The 13,423-nt window shown below is 53.0% G+C and overlaps 1 protein-coding gene across 5 annotated transcripts in view; it reads right to left on the reverse strand.

Annotated features, from left to right (window-relative positions):
- NRG2 (neuregulin 2) overlaps positions 1 to 13,423 on the reverse strand; it is a 184,866-nt gene that overhangs the window by 20,202 nt on the left and 151,241 nt on the right. For 4 of the 5 annotated variants that reach the window (XM_042936857.1, XM_042936849.1, XM_042936828.1 and 1 more), the window contains exons 3-4: positions 11,158 to 11,276; positions 1,487 to 1,607 (exon numbers count right to left, since the gene is read on the reverse strand). In XM_042936857.1, the coding sequence (XP_042792791.1) occupies positions 1,487 to 1,607; positions 11,158 to 11,276 (240 nt within the window). The remainder of the gene's footprint in view (positions 1 to 1,486; positions 1,608 to 11,157; positions 11,277 to 13,423) is intronic. The other variant, XM_042936866.1, reaches the window with a different exon arrangement.

Consider the following 13,423-nt stretch of genomic DNA (forward strand, 5'->3'; position numbering starts at 1 on the left):
AGAATGTTCCACACGGTCTCTAGCACTAATGTGGCAGCCTCCTAGGGGCAGAAGGAGGGAAAGATGAGGGGCTGAGTCCAGGCTGAGAGTTTCCCTGGGAGACCTGCTGTGGCTGCAAATTCAGGATGGGGGAGGACAGTAAGGGGATGGCAGCAGGTGCAGGGTGGGATTGGGGGGGAAGCCAGCAAAGGAGGCCGGCTGGGGAAAGAGGCACAGATCTGCCTGGCAGTCCGGGTCTAGCTCAGCTAGCCCGGCACAGAGGGGAGAGTGTCAAGGAGGCACGGCCCCTCATTATCCCCGTGTGAGGTGGAGGGGTCTTTGGCTAAGGCTGTAGTCAGTGGGGGGATGCAGCTCTGGAGCTGGAGCCCAGAGGCAGGAGAGCTGAGAGGTGCTGAATCTGACCTTGTCTGTGAGGAGGGCAAATGCCTCTCTCTGAATTCCTACTAATACTCTAGTGGCTTTTGCCCAGATGCCATGGGAATGGGGCAACTGTGGCACCTTGCCAGGGTCCTAGGCTCGGGGTGCTTTGAAAACCCAAAATTGTTAACTAGTGCCCCCTACCCCTCCTCAGGATCTGGCCAGAACCTGTACTGCCCTCACCAAGCTCTTCCTCCGGCTCCTCATACACCCACCAGAGAACCTGTCAGGGGGTCCCGTGGGCTCAACTGCTTGAATGGGACCCAGCTGGACCTGAACAAGCCCTCCTGGGTTACTGTGCTCCCATCTGCCCTGTTTGCTAAGGGGAGCAGGATGAAAATCCTGCTGGGTAGAGAAGCCCCAACTTGAGCTTCTTCTTAACCTTGACCTTCCCCAGGTTGTGTCTGGGCCACAGCCAGAGTGGTGTCTTTGCTGGTGTCCCCTCACCCCATAGAGAGGGGCTAAGGTCTCAAGTGGCAGAAGCAGCACCCAGGGTGTATCTGAACACCAGGCAGGGAGAGTAGCCAGGTCTTGAGGTGAGCACCGGATGCAGAGTCCTCGTCTCCCCTCAAGGCTCTGAGAGCAGACCCTCCACTACCAAGGGCACTGGGAATTGTGCTTTGCCTGACCCTGCCAGGCTCTTCACTGCTGGGGAAGACACACCATGGGAAATGTTCATCAGAACACAGTTTGGAGAGTTGCTGAGAAATGGGGCGGGGGGGGGGGGTGAGTGGTACAGAGAGAAGGGGGAGAGAGAAAGGGAGGGGGAGAGAGAACCCAGTGCCTAGGGCATAGACTGGCATCCCCATCTCCCTAAAAGGTGGTGGTGAAAGGGTGGACACTGGGAGAGGGGGTGGGTAGGGGCACTGCAGAAGCCCTGAGCCCTTCAGAGTTTACATCTCCCTATATTCTAGGAAAGGCCTGGGAAGTGGGGCAAACCTCCCTGTCTACACCCCTTGGGGACCCCCTGTCAGTGGCCTGAAGCCCACTTTTCCTAGAGCCCTCCACTTCTGCCCCAGTGTCTCTCACCCTAGTCTTGCCCCCACGCCCACCCCCACTGGTCACTTACTTGCAGGAGAGCTGGTTGATGCCCTCGATGTAGTAGCAGACGCCTCCATTGACACAATAGGACTTGGCCGTCTCGTTGCACTTCCGGGCGTGCCCCGACCATGATGATAGAGTGGTACTCACTGGGGGTATGAGAGACACGTACCAGTGACCCACTGAGACCACCTCTGGGCCCCAGGCACCACCTCTGTCATGGCCCTTCATGGCTCATCTCAAAGTTGGAAGATCAGGAACTGCAGGAATAGCTGGAGAGGGAAGGTCTGGTGGTCCCTCCCAGTCACCAACAAGGCAAAGGGGAGGCCACCAGGAGCTCCAACCCTTTGCCCAGCACCACCCTGCTGGTGGTGCACCCGTGCTCTGGGCAAACCTCCAAAGGCCAGGAAGATTTGCTGTATTTGGGGAGGGATGAGAGACTAGCAAAAACTCCTTCTGCTGGAATAGGAGCCCACTTCTTGCCTGCCTTTCTAGGGGCTCCACGGCAGGTAGATGAGACACCATGTGTTTTGTAGGGAACAAAGTTACAGGGGTGCTGGAAGGAGACCTCTCCATCAGTCTGCACTGCTTGGGCTCTCGAGGTAGCCCAAGGGGTGGCTGGAAGGGAGCTGGGCTTTGAAGGGAATGGCACCTTTAGGACACTCATTCTCTAAGATCTAGAGAGAAGGGAGGAGAATCCTAGCTTCTATGTCTTCCTCCTTTGTCCCAGAGGGGACAAGCCTCCCAGGAATGCTACAGAGGCTGCTCTGCCCATCGCATAAGCCCCCACCCCAGGGTTTTCGTTGCATCTGCTCTCACAAGGCAGCCCTGTCCTCCCACACCCAGTCAGCTGTTGCCTTGGAAGGGAGCGTCCAGGCCTCGACTGCCCAGGTTATAAATCCTGGACGTCAGGTTGCTGGAGAGGAGGTGGGCTTGAGAGAGGCCTGTATGATGGCTGGGAAGTGAAAACTTGGTGAGAGTGAGGCTGGGCTTTAAGGCTGCTGACCCACACAGCACATCTGACTGGTCAGATTCATTTGATACGTGAAAATAACTAAGGTCCTGCTCACCCATGGGATGCCATCCAGAAACCTGGTTTCAAGTGAAAAGTCTTGCCCCAAGTGTTTTCATTTGTAAGCTAACTCCCGCGGCTGTGTACCCAGATCAGGGAGTCCCTCAGCCTCTGGGGCTCTGAGGGTCTCTCACTCCCACCCAGCAGCAGCCTCCTGAGGTGCTCCTGTCTCTTCAGGGGTACCGAGTCCCTATCCACCCCCTCTCCATGGTGATGGGGTTGAAAGGAGGAGGAGGAGGAGGGCAGGCACTTGGCGCCCTCAGTGTTTAGACATGTGGGAGACAGATGGAGCGCGGGGACTGTGAGTGTATACACAGCTCTGCCTCTGTATATGTCTGAGGAGCTTGCTGATAAAACCCGGCGGGCAGGGCCAGCTCCCACCTTCCCCTCCACACCATGCCTGCTGCTGCTCTGGCATCCCTGAACCCCAACACTGCAGAGGTCCCCTGCCAACAGCTGGGACCTGCGTGCTGGCAGGGACAGGAGGCCTCTGCTGGTCTCTGCCCACTCTGGGTCAGGGAGACCCAGGGAACCAAGAAAAGGACAGAGAAGAGAAACAGCTGAGGTGATCTTGCCTGCGAGTTGTAAAATCCGTTGCTCTGGGGGACACCAGAGGCTGCCCTGCCCTTCAGTTACACTGCCAAGGAGGAGTGAAGAAAAAGAGCAGGGGAACGCCCGTCCAGAGCCATGGTGTGTGTTGTGACAAGGCCTCGGGGCTCCTGACGCCTGGTTGAGCCTTCTCACCAGCCGGCCAGTCCCTCGTGGAAGAACATGTCAGCACCGAGGCTTGACATCAGCAGACGAATGCAAACACGGTGTGGACCACCGGCCGGGGCCTCTCGAGGGAGCTGGCTAAGGCAGGAGTCTTGATTCCCTCTGTGGTTGTGGGTGGCAAAGACTGCCCACTGCCGTGCTGAGTGAGCAGCGGACAGACGTGAGGACGGTGGCGGGGACCACAGCTGTCCACATGCACGTCTGTGCTCGTGGAGGCCTTGGGAGGCAGAGGATGACTCTTGAAGCAAGATGGGGCCTCAGCTGGGATGCACGGCCCGGGCTGTCAGAACCATGTCATCATGGGGACTAGGCCAAGGCCCAGAAAGGCAAAAAAGGGTGGGCAATGGGGGCGCCAGTCACAGAGGGGGTTGTGGGGGGGAATGACCACAGGCCTCTCCACTTCAGAAGGAACTTGAGGCCACCCACTCTGATGGCAGGGCCTTCCCAAGTCCCCACAGCCCAGCTCTGCTGGTGGGGAAGGCTCACGCCAGGAAGATTTCCACACTGAAGATGCACATTCACGCTGTTCCAGCACACACGGACTCCCGTGGCGGCTTGTCTACGCTCCCTTGTCAGCATATCCGTATTTCTTCACTGTGTTCTCCCATGTTTGGGGAAGTGAAGATGACCTACGGACTCCAGGTTGGAGACTCTGGCTGCCCCCTCTTGACGCCCCCATTGGGATGGTCCACAGCCTCCCCAGGTGGGGCTCCTGATCATCTGCCCAGTCACTTGCTCCCCCAGGCTTGCTCTGAGCGGCACAGACCTAAGACCTGGAGGGCATCTTGAATACCTTTCCGTCCTTTATTATTCCCACCCATCTATCACTGAGGCTGCCTTTCTACCTCCTCACAAGGCTCTGTCCATGTGTCCCCACTGGTCTCCAGCCCGGGCCTCCATGGTCTGTCTCTTGGATGACCACAACACAGCCTCTTCACCGGTCTTTCTGCCCTCACTCTTGCCTTCACCTCTCACCATTTTGCTTCATTGCTGTCAAAGTGATCTTTAAAATATGTAATAGCGGTCAATCGCTGCCACGATCAACACCCTCCAATGGCTTCCATTTACATTCAGAATACTTTCCCCCAGTCCCCCCGCCTCCCCCACTTCGTGTCCTATCCCTCTCTTAGAGTATATTCATACTATGCTGGCTTAGTCCAGCTCCTCTAACAAGCCAGGTGTCTTCCTGTCCAGGGTTGTCAAAGTATCAGTGTCTCAGAGAGGCTTCCCAGGCTCCTCCCTCCCTCCCTCCCTCCCTCCCTCCCTCCTTCTCTTAGCTGTGTACATTTGCACCTTCTAATACTTATTCTAACATAATTAAGTGACCAGCTCCTCCACCCGAATGTAAGCTCCATCTGGACAAGGTCTATGTCTGTCTTATTCAACAACGAACTCCAATGTTCAGCATAGTGCTTGACATGTAACGGGGTGCCTAACAAATATTTAAAAATATTATGAGCAAACAAAGATCTGAATCTTCAGAGTAAGGTGGCTTTTGCTACCTCCCAGGAGCTACCCTGGTCAACTTGGCCTGATGATGACTGAAGCATCATCTCCTAGAGTGCAAATTTTCCTGGCAGGTCACTGGGGGAAATGAAAATCAAAACCACAATGAGATACCACTTCACACCCACTTGGATGGCCATAATCAAATGGACAATAACACACAGTGGTGAAGATGTGGAGAAATTGGCATCTCTGTACGTTGCTGGTGGGAATATAAAATGGCGCACCCACTTTAGAACACTGTCTGGTAGTTCCTCAACAAATTAAACCTAGAGTTACCATGTGACCAGGCAATTGCACTTCCAGGTGTGTACCCAAGAGAATTAAAAACCTATGTCCACCCAAAAACTTGTTCATGAATATTCTAGCAGCGTTGTGCCTAATAGCCCAAATGGGGAAACACCTCAGATGACCCAACCACCCAAACTGATGAATGGATACACGAAAGATGTTATATCCATACAATGGAATATTAGTCACGAAAAGGAAAGACGTGCTGCCGTATGCTACAACATGGATGGATCTCAAAAACCTGATGTTAAATGGAAGAAACCAGTCATAAAAGGCCACATATTAATTATATGATTCTATTTATATGAAGTGTCCAGATTAGGGAAATCTGTAGAGGCAGAAAATAGGTGTGTGGTTGCCAGAAGCTGAGGAATGCGGGATTGGGGAGCGTGTACTAATGGGTTTAGGGTTTCTGAAAATATTTGGGAATTAGTGGTGATGGTTATTCAACCTTGTGAAAATCCTAAAAGCCACTCAATTGTATACTTTAAAAGGGTGAATTTTATGGTATATAAGTTATACCTAAAATTTTTTGATTTTAAAAATTACCTGGAGGGGGAGCCTGGGTGGCTCAGTTGGTTGGGTGTCAGACTCTTGATTTTTGGCTTGGGTCATGATCCCAGGGTTGTGGGATCGAATCCTGCATCAGGCTCTGCACTGAACGTGGAGCCTGCTTAAGATTCTCTCTCTCCTTCTGTCCCATCCTGGCTTGCATGCTCTCTCTCTCTCTCTCTCAAAAAAAAAAAAAAAATGCCTGGAAGAATGGCTAAAATCAAAAATGTAAGAAACAGCAAGTATTGGTGAGGTTGTGGAGAAACAGGAACCCTTTGTGCTCCGTTGGTGGGAATGCAAACTGGTGCAACCACTGTGGAAAACGGTATGGAGGTTCCTTAAAAAATTAAAATTAGCATATGATCCAATAATCCCACTACTGGGTATTTACCCAAATAATCTGAAAACACTAATTCAAAAAGATATGTGCAACCCTAGGTTTATTGCAGCATTATTTACGATAGCCAAGATATGGAAGCAACTCAAGTATCCATCCATAGACGAAGGAATAGAAAAGATGTGGTATATACAAACATAATGGAATATTACTCAGCCATAAAAAAGAATGCAATCTCAATGTTTGCGACTTGGATGGATCTAGAGGACAATGCAAAGTGAAATATGTCAGTCAGAGAAAGACGTATACAGCCTATGATTTCACTCATGCGGGATTCAAGAAACAAAGGAATAAAGAAAAAGAGACCAAAAAATCAGGCTCTTAAATAGAGCAAACTAGTGGTTGCCAGAGGGGAAAGGGGTGGGGGATGGGTGAAATAGGTGCAGGGTATGAAGAGCTCATTTGTGGTGAGCACAGAGCAAAGTAAAGAGTTGTTGAATCACTATACGATGCACCTGAAACTAATATTGCATGCTAATTATATTGGAATTAAAATTCAAAATGCCTGGAAGGGTAAACCCAGGAGGTCTCTATCAGCCATTAGTGTCTTAGTGGGCGTGAGCTTATCCAGGCTTTGAAGAGGGAAGGGCCAGGAGGAGAGCTGATGGCGATGGGCCTGTCTCCCGCCAGCCAGCCGGTTGCTGCAAGCACTCTTCACTGTTGCTCTTCGAGAAACCTTTTCTTATCTTTCAAGGCTCCATCAAGGCTCCCTCCCACCTGCTCAGTCTGCCCCCTTTCCTGCTGTTAAAGTTGCCTCTCTTTCCTCTTCCATGGGTTAGCGTAACGGGCCGATGCGCTGAATTTGGGTTTTAGCTTCCTATCAGGAACTTTGAGGGACTTAGACTAGGAGCCAAGACTATGACTCCTCTGAGTTTATAGCAGGGTCTTTCTGAGTAAGGCCTTACTGAATATGTGAGCAAAAGAGGAGGTGTGTGTGTGTGATTAAACAGCCACCTTTCTAAGCCGCCCCCCCCCCCCCCCCCGGGACCCCGTAAGGGACTCCCTCTCCAGGGCTTCCATGGTCTTGTGACACCCCAGGTCAAGTCTGCCTACCCTCTGGGGCAAAGCTAGGCTCAGATCGATATCCTGGGATTGGAGCAGCCACCCTGAGATATTCCCAAGATCTCTTTCAGCTGGGGATGAGGCAGCTGGTTTCCATAACCCAGAGATGGGTCGGACCAAGCTGATTGTTTTATTAACAGCACCACACACTTCTTGCTGACTCCTCCTCCTCCCAGGCAACCAGGAAGGCAGTCTCTCGTGACCTGGTAGAGCTATGACTGTAAGAAGCGTCTGCTTCAATTTGAGGAAGGAGCATCAGGCCCCTCAGGAACAGAGCCAAAGCAGGGAGCCAAGAGTCGCAGCATTGCCCCTTGAACAGCCACTGCTCCTTGCCTCCTGTGCCCTCTTCTGGCCACCCCACCCCTTAGCCCTGGCTTCCCTGGGGCCCGGGCGGGCCAAACCAACCCACCTTGGGATGAGTCACAAGGGGGCAGGCACAGCTGCCCGCTACCCGCCCTTCATCTCCTCCCCAGGGTGCGGTTGCTGCCAGTCTTCTGGGTTCCATGGGTAAACAAGGAGCCTGGGTATCTCTGCCTGTGGAAATGTCCTCCACGGGGATCCTCCTGATACCCTGCAAGTGGCCCTGTCCACTGCCCCATGTCAAGGGTAGGGGCCTACTATGAACTGAGCACGGCAACAGAAGAGGTGGGGTGTGTGTGTGTGTGTGCGTGTGCACGCGCACGCACGTGGTGGTGGCTAGGTGCACAAGTGTCAGTCTCGACATCAAACTCAGAATCCCAGAATTTTATGGGCAACAGGTCTAGAGATGATCTGGTTCCACCTCACAGGGGGAAATGGAAGAGAAGCGAGGTGGAGGAACTCTCCCAGGCTTGCACGACAGAGCTCAGAAGAGACCAAAGCTCTGGACTCTCTGCCACTCTGCCCTGCCGCTCTCCTGCTGGGCTGGAGGGAGGAAGGCATGGAGCCCTGTGGGAAGCTCTCAGGGCCCAGCCCAAACCTCCACTGCCTGGTTCCCTAACTGATCAGAACACGGACTGCTAAGGGCTGACAGAAGACCATGGGTGGGGTGGGGCTTCAGCTTATCTGAGGGGGTCTTAAAATGGTCTACAGTTTGGGGCGCCTGGGTGGCGCAGTCGGTTAAGCGTCCGACTTCGGCCGGGTCACGATCTCGCGGTCTGTGAGTTCGAGCCCCGCGTCAGGCTCTGGGCTGATGGCTCGGAGCCTGGAGCCTGTTTCCGATTCTGTGTCTCCCTCTCTCTCTGCCCCTCCCCCGTTCATGCTCTGTCTCTCTCTGTCCCAAAAATAAATAAAAAATGTTGAAAAAAAAATTTTTTTAAAATGGTCTACAGTCTCAGACCCCAAACCCACAGGAGAGAGGGCACTGCTGTGGTTTTCCGCACAGCAGCCCTTCCCTCTTACTCTACTGCCGACACCCGTCTAGGGAAGTGCCCCTGTGTAGTTCTGGCAGGCCCATCACTCAGACTCTGTATACACACGAGCCTGGAAAAGATGCCACCCCATTTTCTGAGCACAGTGACTGGGCCAAGCGGGGCGTGTGAATTAAGTACGGTCAGTTGGCATCCATCCTTGTGATCGTATGAGTGGATGTAGAGACAAAGCTACCTCTTCTTCTCTGGGAGAGAGGCTGGGGTGATGTAAACATGGAGCTGTCTGAGGCCATGGCCTCTTCTTCCCAATCCATTCCCCAAACATGGGAGAATCCCATTTTGCCATAGGAGAGAGTGAGGACAATACCCAGAGGGAGAGAGCATCTTGATCCCGACTCTGAGGACTTGGATTCTATCCGTTCTACCTGTGGATTTCCCAGTTTTAAAAACCAATCAATTCCTTAAGGTAGTTTTAAGTTGGGTTCTTGTCAGTTCTAACCAAGAAAATCTTGAATAATAAAACAATAAACATCAAGTCCAAAGTGGATCTAAGAATGTCTGCCCACTATGGCTGGAGGTAACAGGTGCTGCACACCTAGCATGGTCCATTTTCCTGGGCTTGGGACAGGTTAGGAGGAGCAGGGAGGGCAGGTACTGGAGCATATGGGAGTCAGTAAAGGCCTTGGAGAAGATTATAAATCCTTTTCTATATTGTTTACCAGGTGCGTACTGTAAGCCAGGCACTGTGTTAGGCTCTGAGGTTAGAATGGCAATCAGGCTAGACGTAGCCCCACGGAGCTCAGGGTCTCAGTGTTTGCTAACTACTTTTACATTGTATAGTGCTCTCGTGAACCATCAGTTAGACTTGGGGCAGAATATTTAACCGCTTTGAGCTTCAGTCTCATAATTTATAAAATACACCATGGGCTTGTCCGGGTTCAAGATATAGTGTGGAATGTGGAATGGAGCAGCTTTCAGTAAACAGTGGCTGTTACTGTAACTCCTGGGGAGAAGGCATCATTCCTGCTCTCCCCACTCCTGTCTCCATCATTCCATGGTGGAGGTCACACTTGGATAAAAAGTTCAGCAACAGTATGAGATTTGAAAAATGATATAATAGAATTCAGGAAAGACCACAGTTGGCCAAGAAGTGGCCTGGGAGCGAGGCCTGGGGGTGACACTGGTGGGATGAAGGGGTCAGGGAGGACGGCAGCCTGTGAGAGATGGCACGAGAAGAGGAATATGAATGGATTGTAAGGGACTGACACAGTTACAGCTGGAAAGATCGTTTGGGCCAAGTTGGTGTGAACTGGGTTGTGGACAAAGTCCTTGTTCTGTGGCACCATGGGGTAGGGGCATGACAAGATAAAAGCATCTTACGAGGCTACTGCTCAGGTTTAGGTGAATCAAGATGAAACCTGGGCCAGGTTGCCTCTGACATAGGGTTGGAATGGGGGGTAGAGATGTGAGAAAGATCCAGAAAGAAGATGAACCAGGACTTGGAGACTTGGAACTATAAAATATAGTGGACGAGGAGCCTCAGAACCTGGGAGAACAGGGGAACCCCTTACAACATGGGGCAGGCAGGGTCTGCAGCAGGTTTTTCTCCAAGCGTCTCAGGGCAAGGAACATTCCACGTTCTCCTGATAATGCTGGGTTTAGGGAGCACTGGAGGCCTGTCCAGTGGAAGTACTGGCAGGTGAAGGCAGATACAGGATTAGATGGGCAGGGACAGGCCTGGAAGCGAACCCAAATAACCAGGTAGCCAAGTGATATGCCCAGTGTGTGGGTGGTGCTGGGAAGACAGCGAGCTGTTTGGAGTTAGTTCCTGGTTTGGAGTTAGTTCCCGGGCTAGAGTGGAAGCCTGTGGTCTAAGGACAGGCAGCTCCGGCCACTTTCCGGTCAAGGGAAACCAGGTTGTCTGCCCACTGACACTGTAGCTGCCACGGTGGAGGCGGGAAGCTAAGGGTGCCCTGGGTGCTGTGGGCTCCTGAACTCGCATGTTTTTAATTTTGTTTAATGTTTATTTTTGAGAAAGTGCGAGCGGGGAAGGGGGTAGAGAGAGAGGGAGACACAGAATCTGAAGCAGGCTTGAACTCATGAACCACGAGATCATAACCTGAGCTGAAGTTAGACACTTAACCGACTGAGCCACCCAGGCACCCTGACTGCGTATGTTTTTAAGGAAGAGGCCCACCTGTTGGAGAAGGGTCTGCAGTCCCTGAAAAGAGGCCGCCCGCAGGGGCCAACCCACCCAAGTCTCCTGGCCATGGCCCCTGCCAAGATGGCTGCCTGCACTCAGGTGCCCAGCAAAGCAACAGGCAGTCAGCTCCCACACGCCCGGGCCTGCCTCTCCCCGGAGCCCCGCTCCTGGCAGCCCAGCCTCCCATAATTGCCTTCTAAAAATATCTTTTCCCCACCCCCACCTCTTGATTTCAAAATATTTAGTTTTCAGGATATTTAAAATGAGAGCTGGCGGCTCTTCCAGGCCCAGATAACAAAGCTAAACATTTATGCTTGGACTGCATTTCTCTGCAGAATTGGCCCAGATCTCAGGGATTGATAGGGCAGCAGCAGGAGGGGAGGGGAATCAAGTGCAAGATGGATCATGTGCGGGCCTCCAGAGGGCTGGGGGGCAACTGGCCCGCCCCATCAAACACCCATAGGACCCCTCCCCTTGTTGGGGGACCACGTACCGCTGTTGACATGGAGCCGGCCCCGGACCGTGTCCTTCCCCAGGATGTTCTCAGCCTCGCAGACATACTCCCCAGCGTCCTCCACCTTCACCTTGTTGAACTGTAGTCGTGAGTTCTTTCTGGTTAGGGAAGGGATAAGACGGGGAGAGACGTGAGCCAAGGCCCTGGCTGTCTGTGGATTCCCAGCGGTCACCTTTTCCCATACAGCCCCAGTGGCTGTGCAGGGTGGGTGGGAAGTAGATTCTGGGTTCCAGGTAGAATGCTGAGTCCCTGGAGCTGGAGGGGGACCTAGGGGCTCAGGAGAACACAGGGAAGAGCTAGTGGCTGCACATATGTTCTAAATTTATGAACCCTCATGTCCACTTTTCTAGGGCCAGACCTTCTTTGTACCCTTTTTGTGGGGGAGAAAAGTGGGGTCTCCTAAGGAAGTCACATGGCTACCTCTCTCCTCTCCTTTTGGTGTCCCTCCCCCAGTCGCGGTGTTTCCCTCAAAACAGGGCAGCCTCTGGCTTGCTATTTACCTCAGCCTTCCCTTAGAAGTGGCAGCCTGTCACTCTAGATATGGAAGACCTGTTCCCAGGTACCTGGGCAGGCCCTTGATCTAACAGGTTCCCATGGGAACTGTGCCCAGCCTCCTGGTCCCAAACTGTAGCTCCCCTGTCTTCATATTAGCCCTGCCACCAGGGGTACTCTGGGGCCTCTCCCAGGGGCTTTAGCTTCATTCACTCATTCATTCATTCATTCGTCAATTTAATAAAGCTTCTGTGTCCTTGAATTTTGGATATGTCAAGGGAACAAACAGATCCTAATCCTAACGGCCTGACTTGCCCCTCATGGCTAACATGAAAGTGGACAGGGCAGTACAGATGGGAAAACTGAGTCCTAGAGGGGATTCTGGATTTGTCCAAAAACACCTGGCAAGGTGAAAGCAGAGGTGGGTGAAAAGCGGGAATTGGTGGGACACAGGCCCCTCGGTGGCTCATGGACCATTTCCCAGAGCCCGAGGCTGGGGCTAGCCCCCTCTGTGAAGGGCTTTTCACCCAGTCCCTGCATGCCGAGAGTTGTGGGGCCAGGCCTGGGCAGGGACTCCGTGCTGTGTGTGACTCTGGGGCACCAGGCCCCGGTTCTCTTCTTCTTTCTGAAGACCCTGACAAAACTCTCCTTCCTTCCCAGGGTTTCTCTGCGCTTGCCCCAGGGTACCTGGGCTCTGCAGGGTCTGTTCACATCTCCCATCCCTCTCTCTGCCACAGTGCTCTTCAGGGCCCATCCGAGCTCTGGATAAAGCCTAGTACCCCAGCCCGGCCCCCAGGGGGAAACAAGAAGTAGCATGAAAATTTCTTTACATGATGTAACCTCTTCCTCTTTTTAGTCCCAAATTAAAACACCAGATTCCCAGAATCTGTGTTGTGTGTTGGAGGGGTGGTGGAACAGGAGGTAGGGCAGTACAGCTGTCACTGTCCTAAGCCCAGGGATGAAAACCAGAGCCACGAAAGCTGCTGGGGGAAGGACAGGGGAGCGAGGCTGGGCCCTGGGTAGAGGAGGCGGCAAACTGACCGCCATCGTCACTGGGGCTGTACTCTGGGAACCCGTTTCCTGTGCTCGCCTCTGCCTCCAGGGGGGTCTCCTCTCAGATCACCTCACTCTAAGATCCTCCAAATGAGGGTCCATGAGGTTGTCTGGTCAGCAGGCCCTGTTGCTGTGGTGATGTCCTCGCTGATGTCTCGGCGACAGCTGCCTGGCTGCCCCCGCAACTCCATCCCTCCAACCCTTCCCAGCTCAAGCCAGTCTCTGTCTCCTTGGCCTGGTGTCTGCCTCCAATCCTCTTCTGTCAATTCAAGTTTGTTCTCTTCATTAAACAGAGCCCTGGAGGCCCCTCTGGCTAAAACAGCATCTCCTTCCTGGCTCCAGCCTAATTAGATACCACAAAGTCCAGCTGCCCCAGGACCAGGCTTCTCTCACTTCTTGGCCACCAGCAGCAATTCCCTGACACTGGGTGAGAAGCGCAGATGACCACCTGAGGCTCGCAGGGTCAAGGTATAGGGGGCACAGAGCCAGAATCTCCTTCTCACCCACTGCTGTACTCAAAGGAGCTTCCTTTACACCACATCCCATGTAACAGGAAAGAAAGGTGGAGTTAGGCTCACAGATACCTGGAGGGATAAAAGCTGGAAATGGAAGGAAGGCCTTCCCACACAAGGCATATGAGACCTTCAGAAAGTGTAGGTCCAGGGCTCAGGGAGAGGCCCTCTCCTTTGAGGAACTGGAA

The sequence above is a fragment of the Panthera leo genome, chromosome A1 (assembly GCF_018350215.1).
Source record: "Panthera leo isolate Ple1 chromosome A1, P.leo_Ple1_pat1.1, whole genome shotgun sequence".
NCBI lineage: Eukaryota > Metazoa > Chordata > Mammalia > Carnivora > Felidae > Panthera > Panthera leo.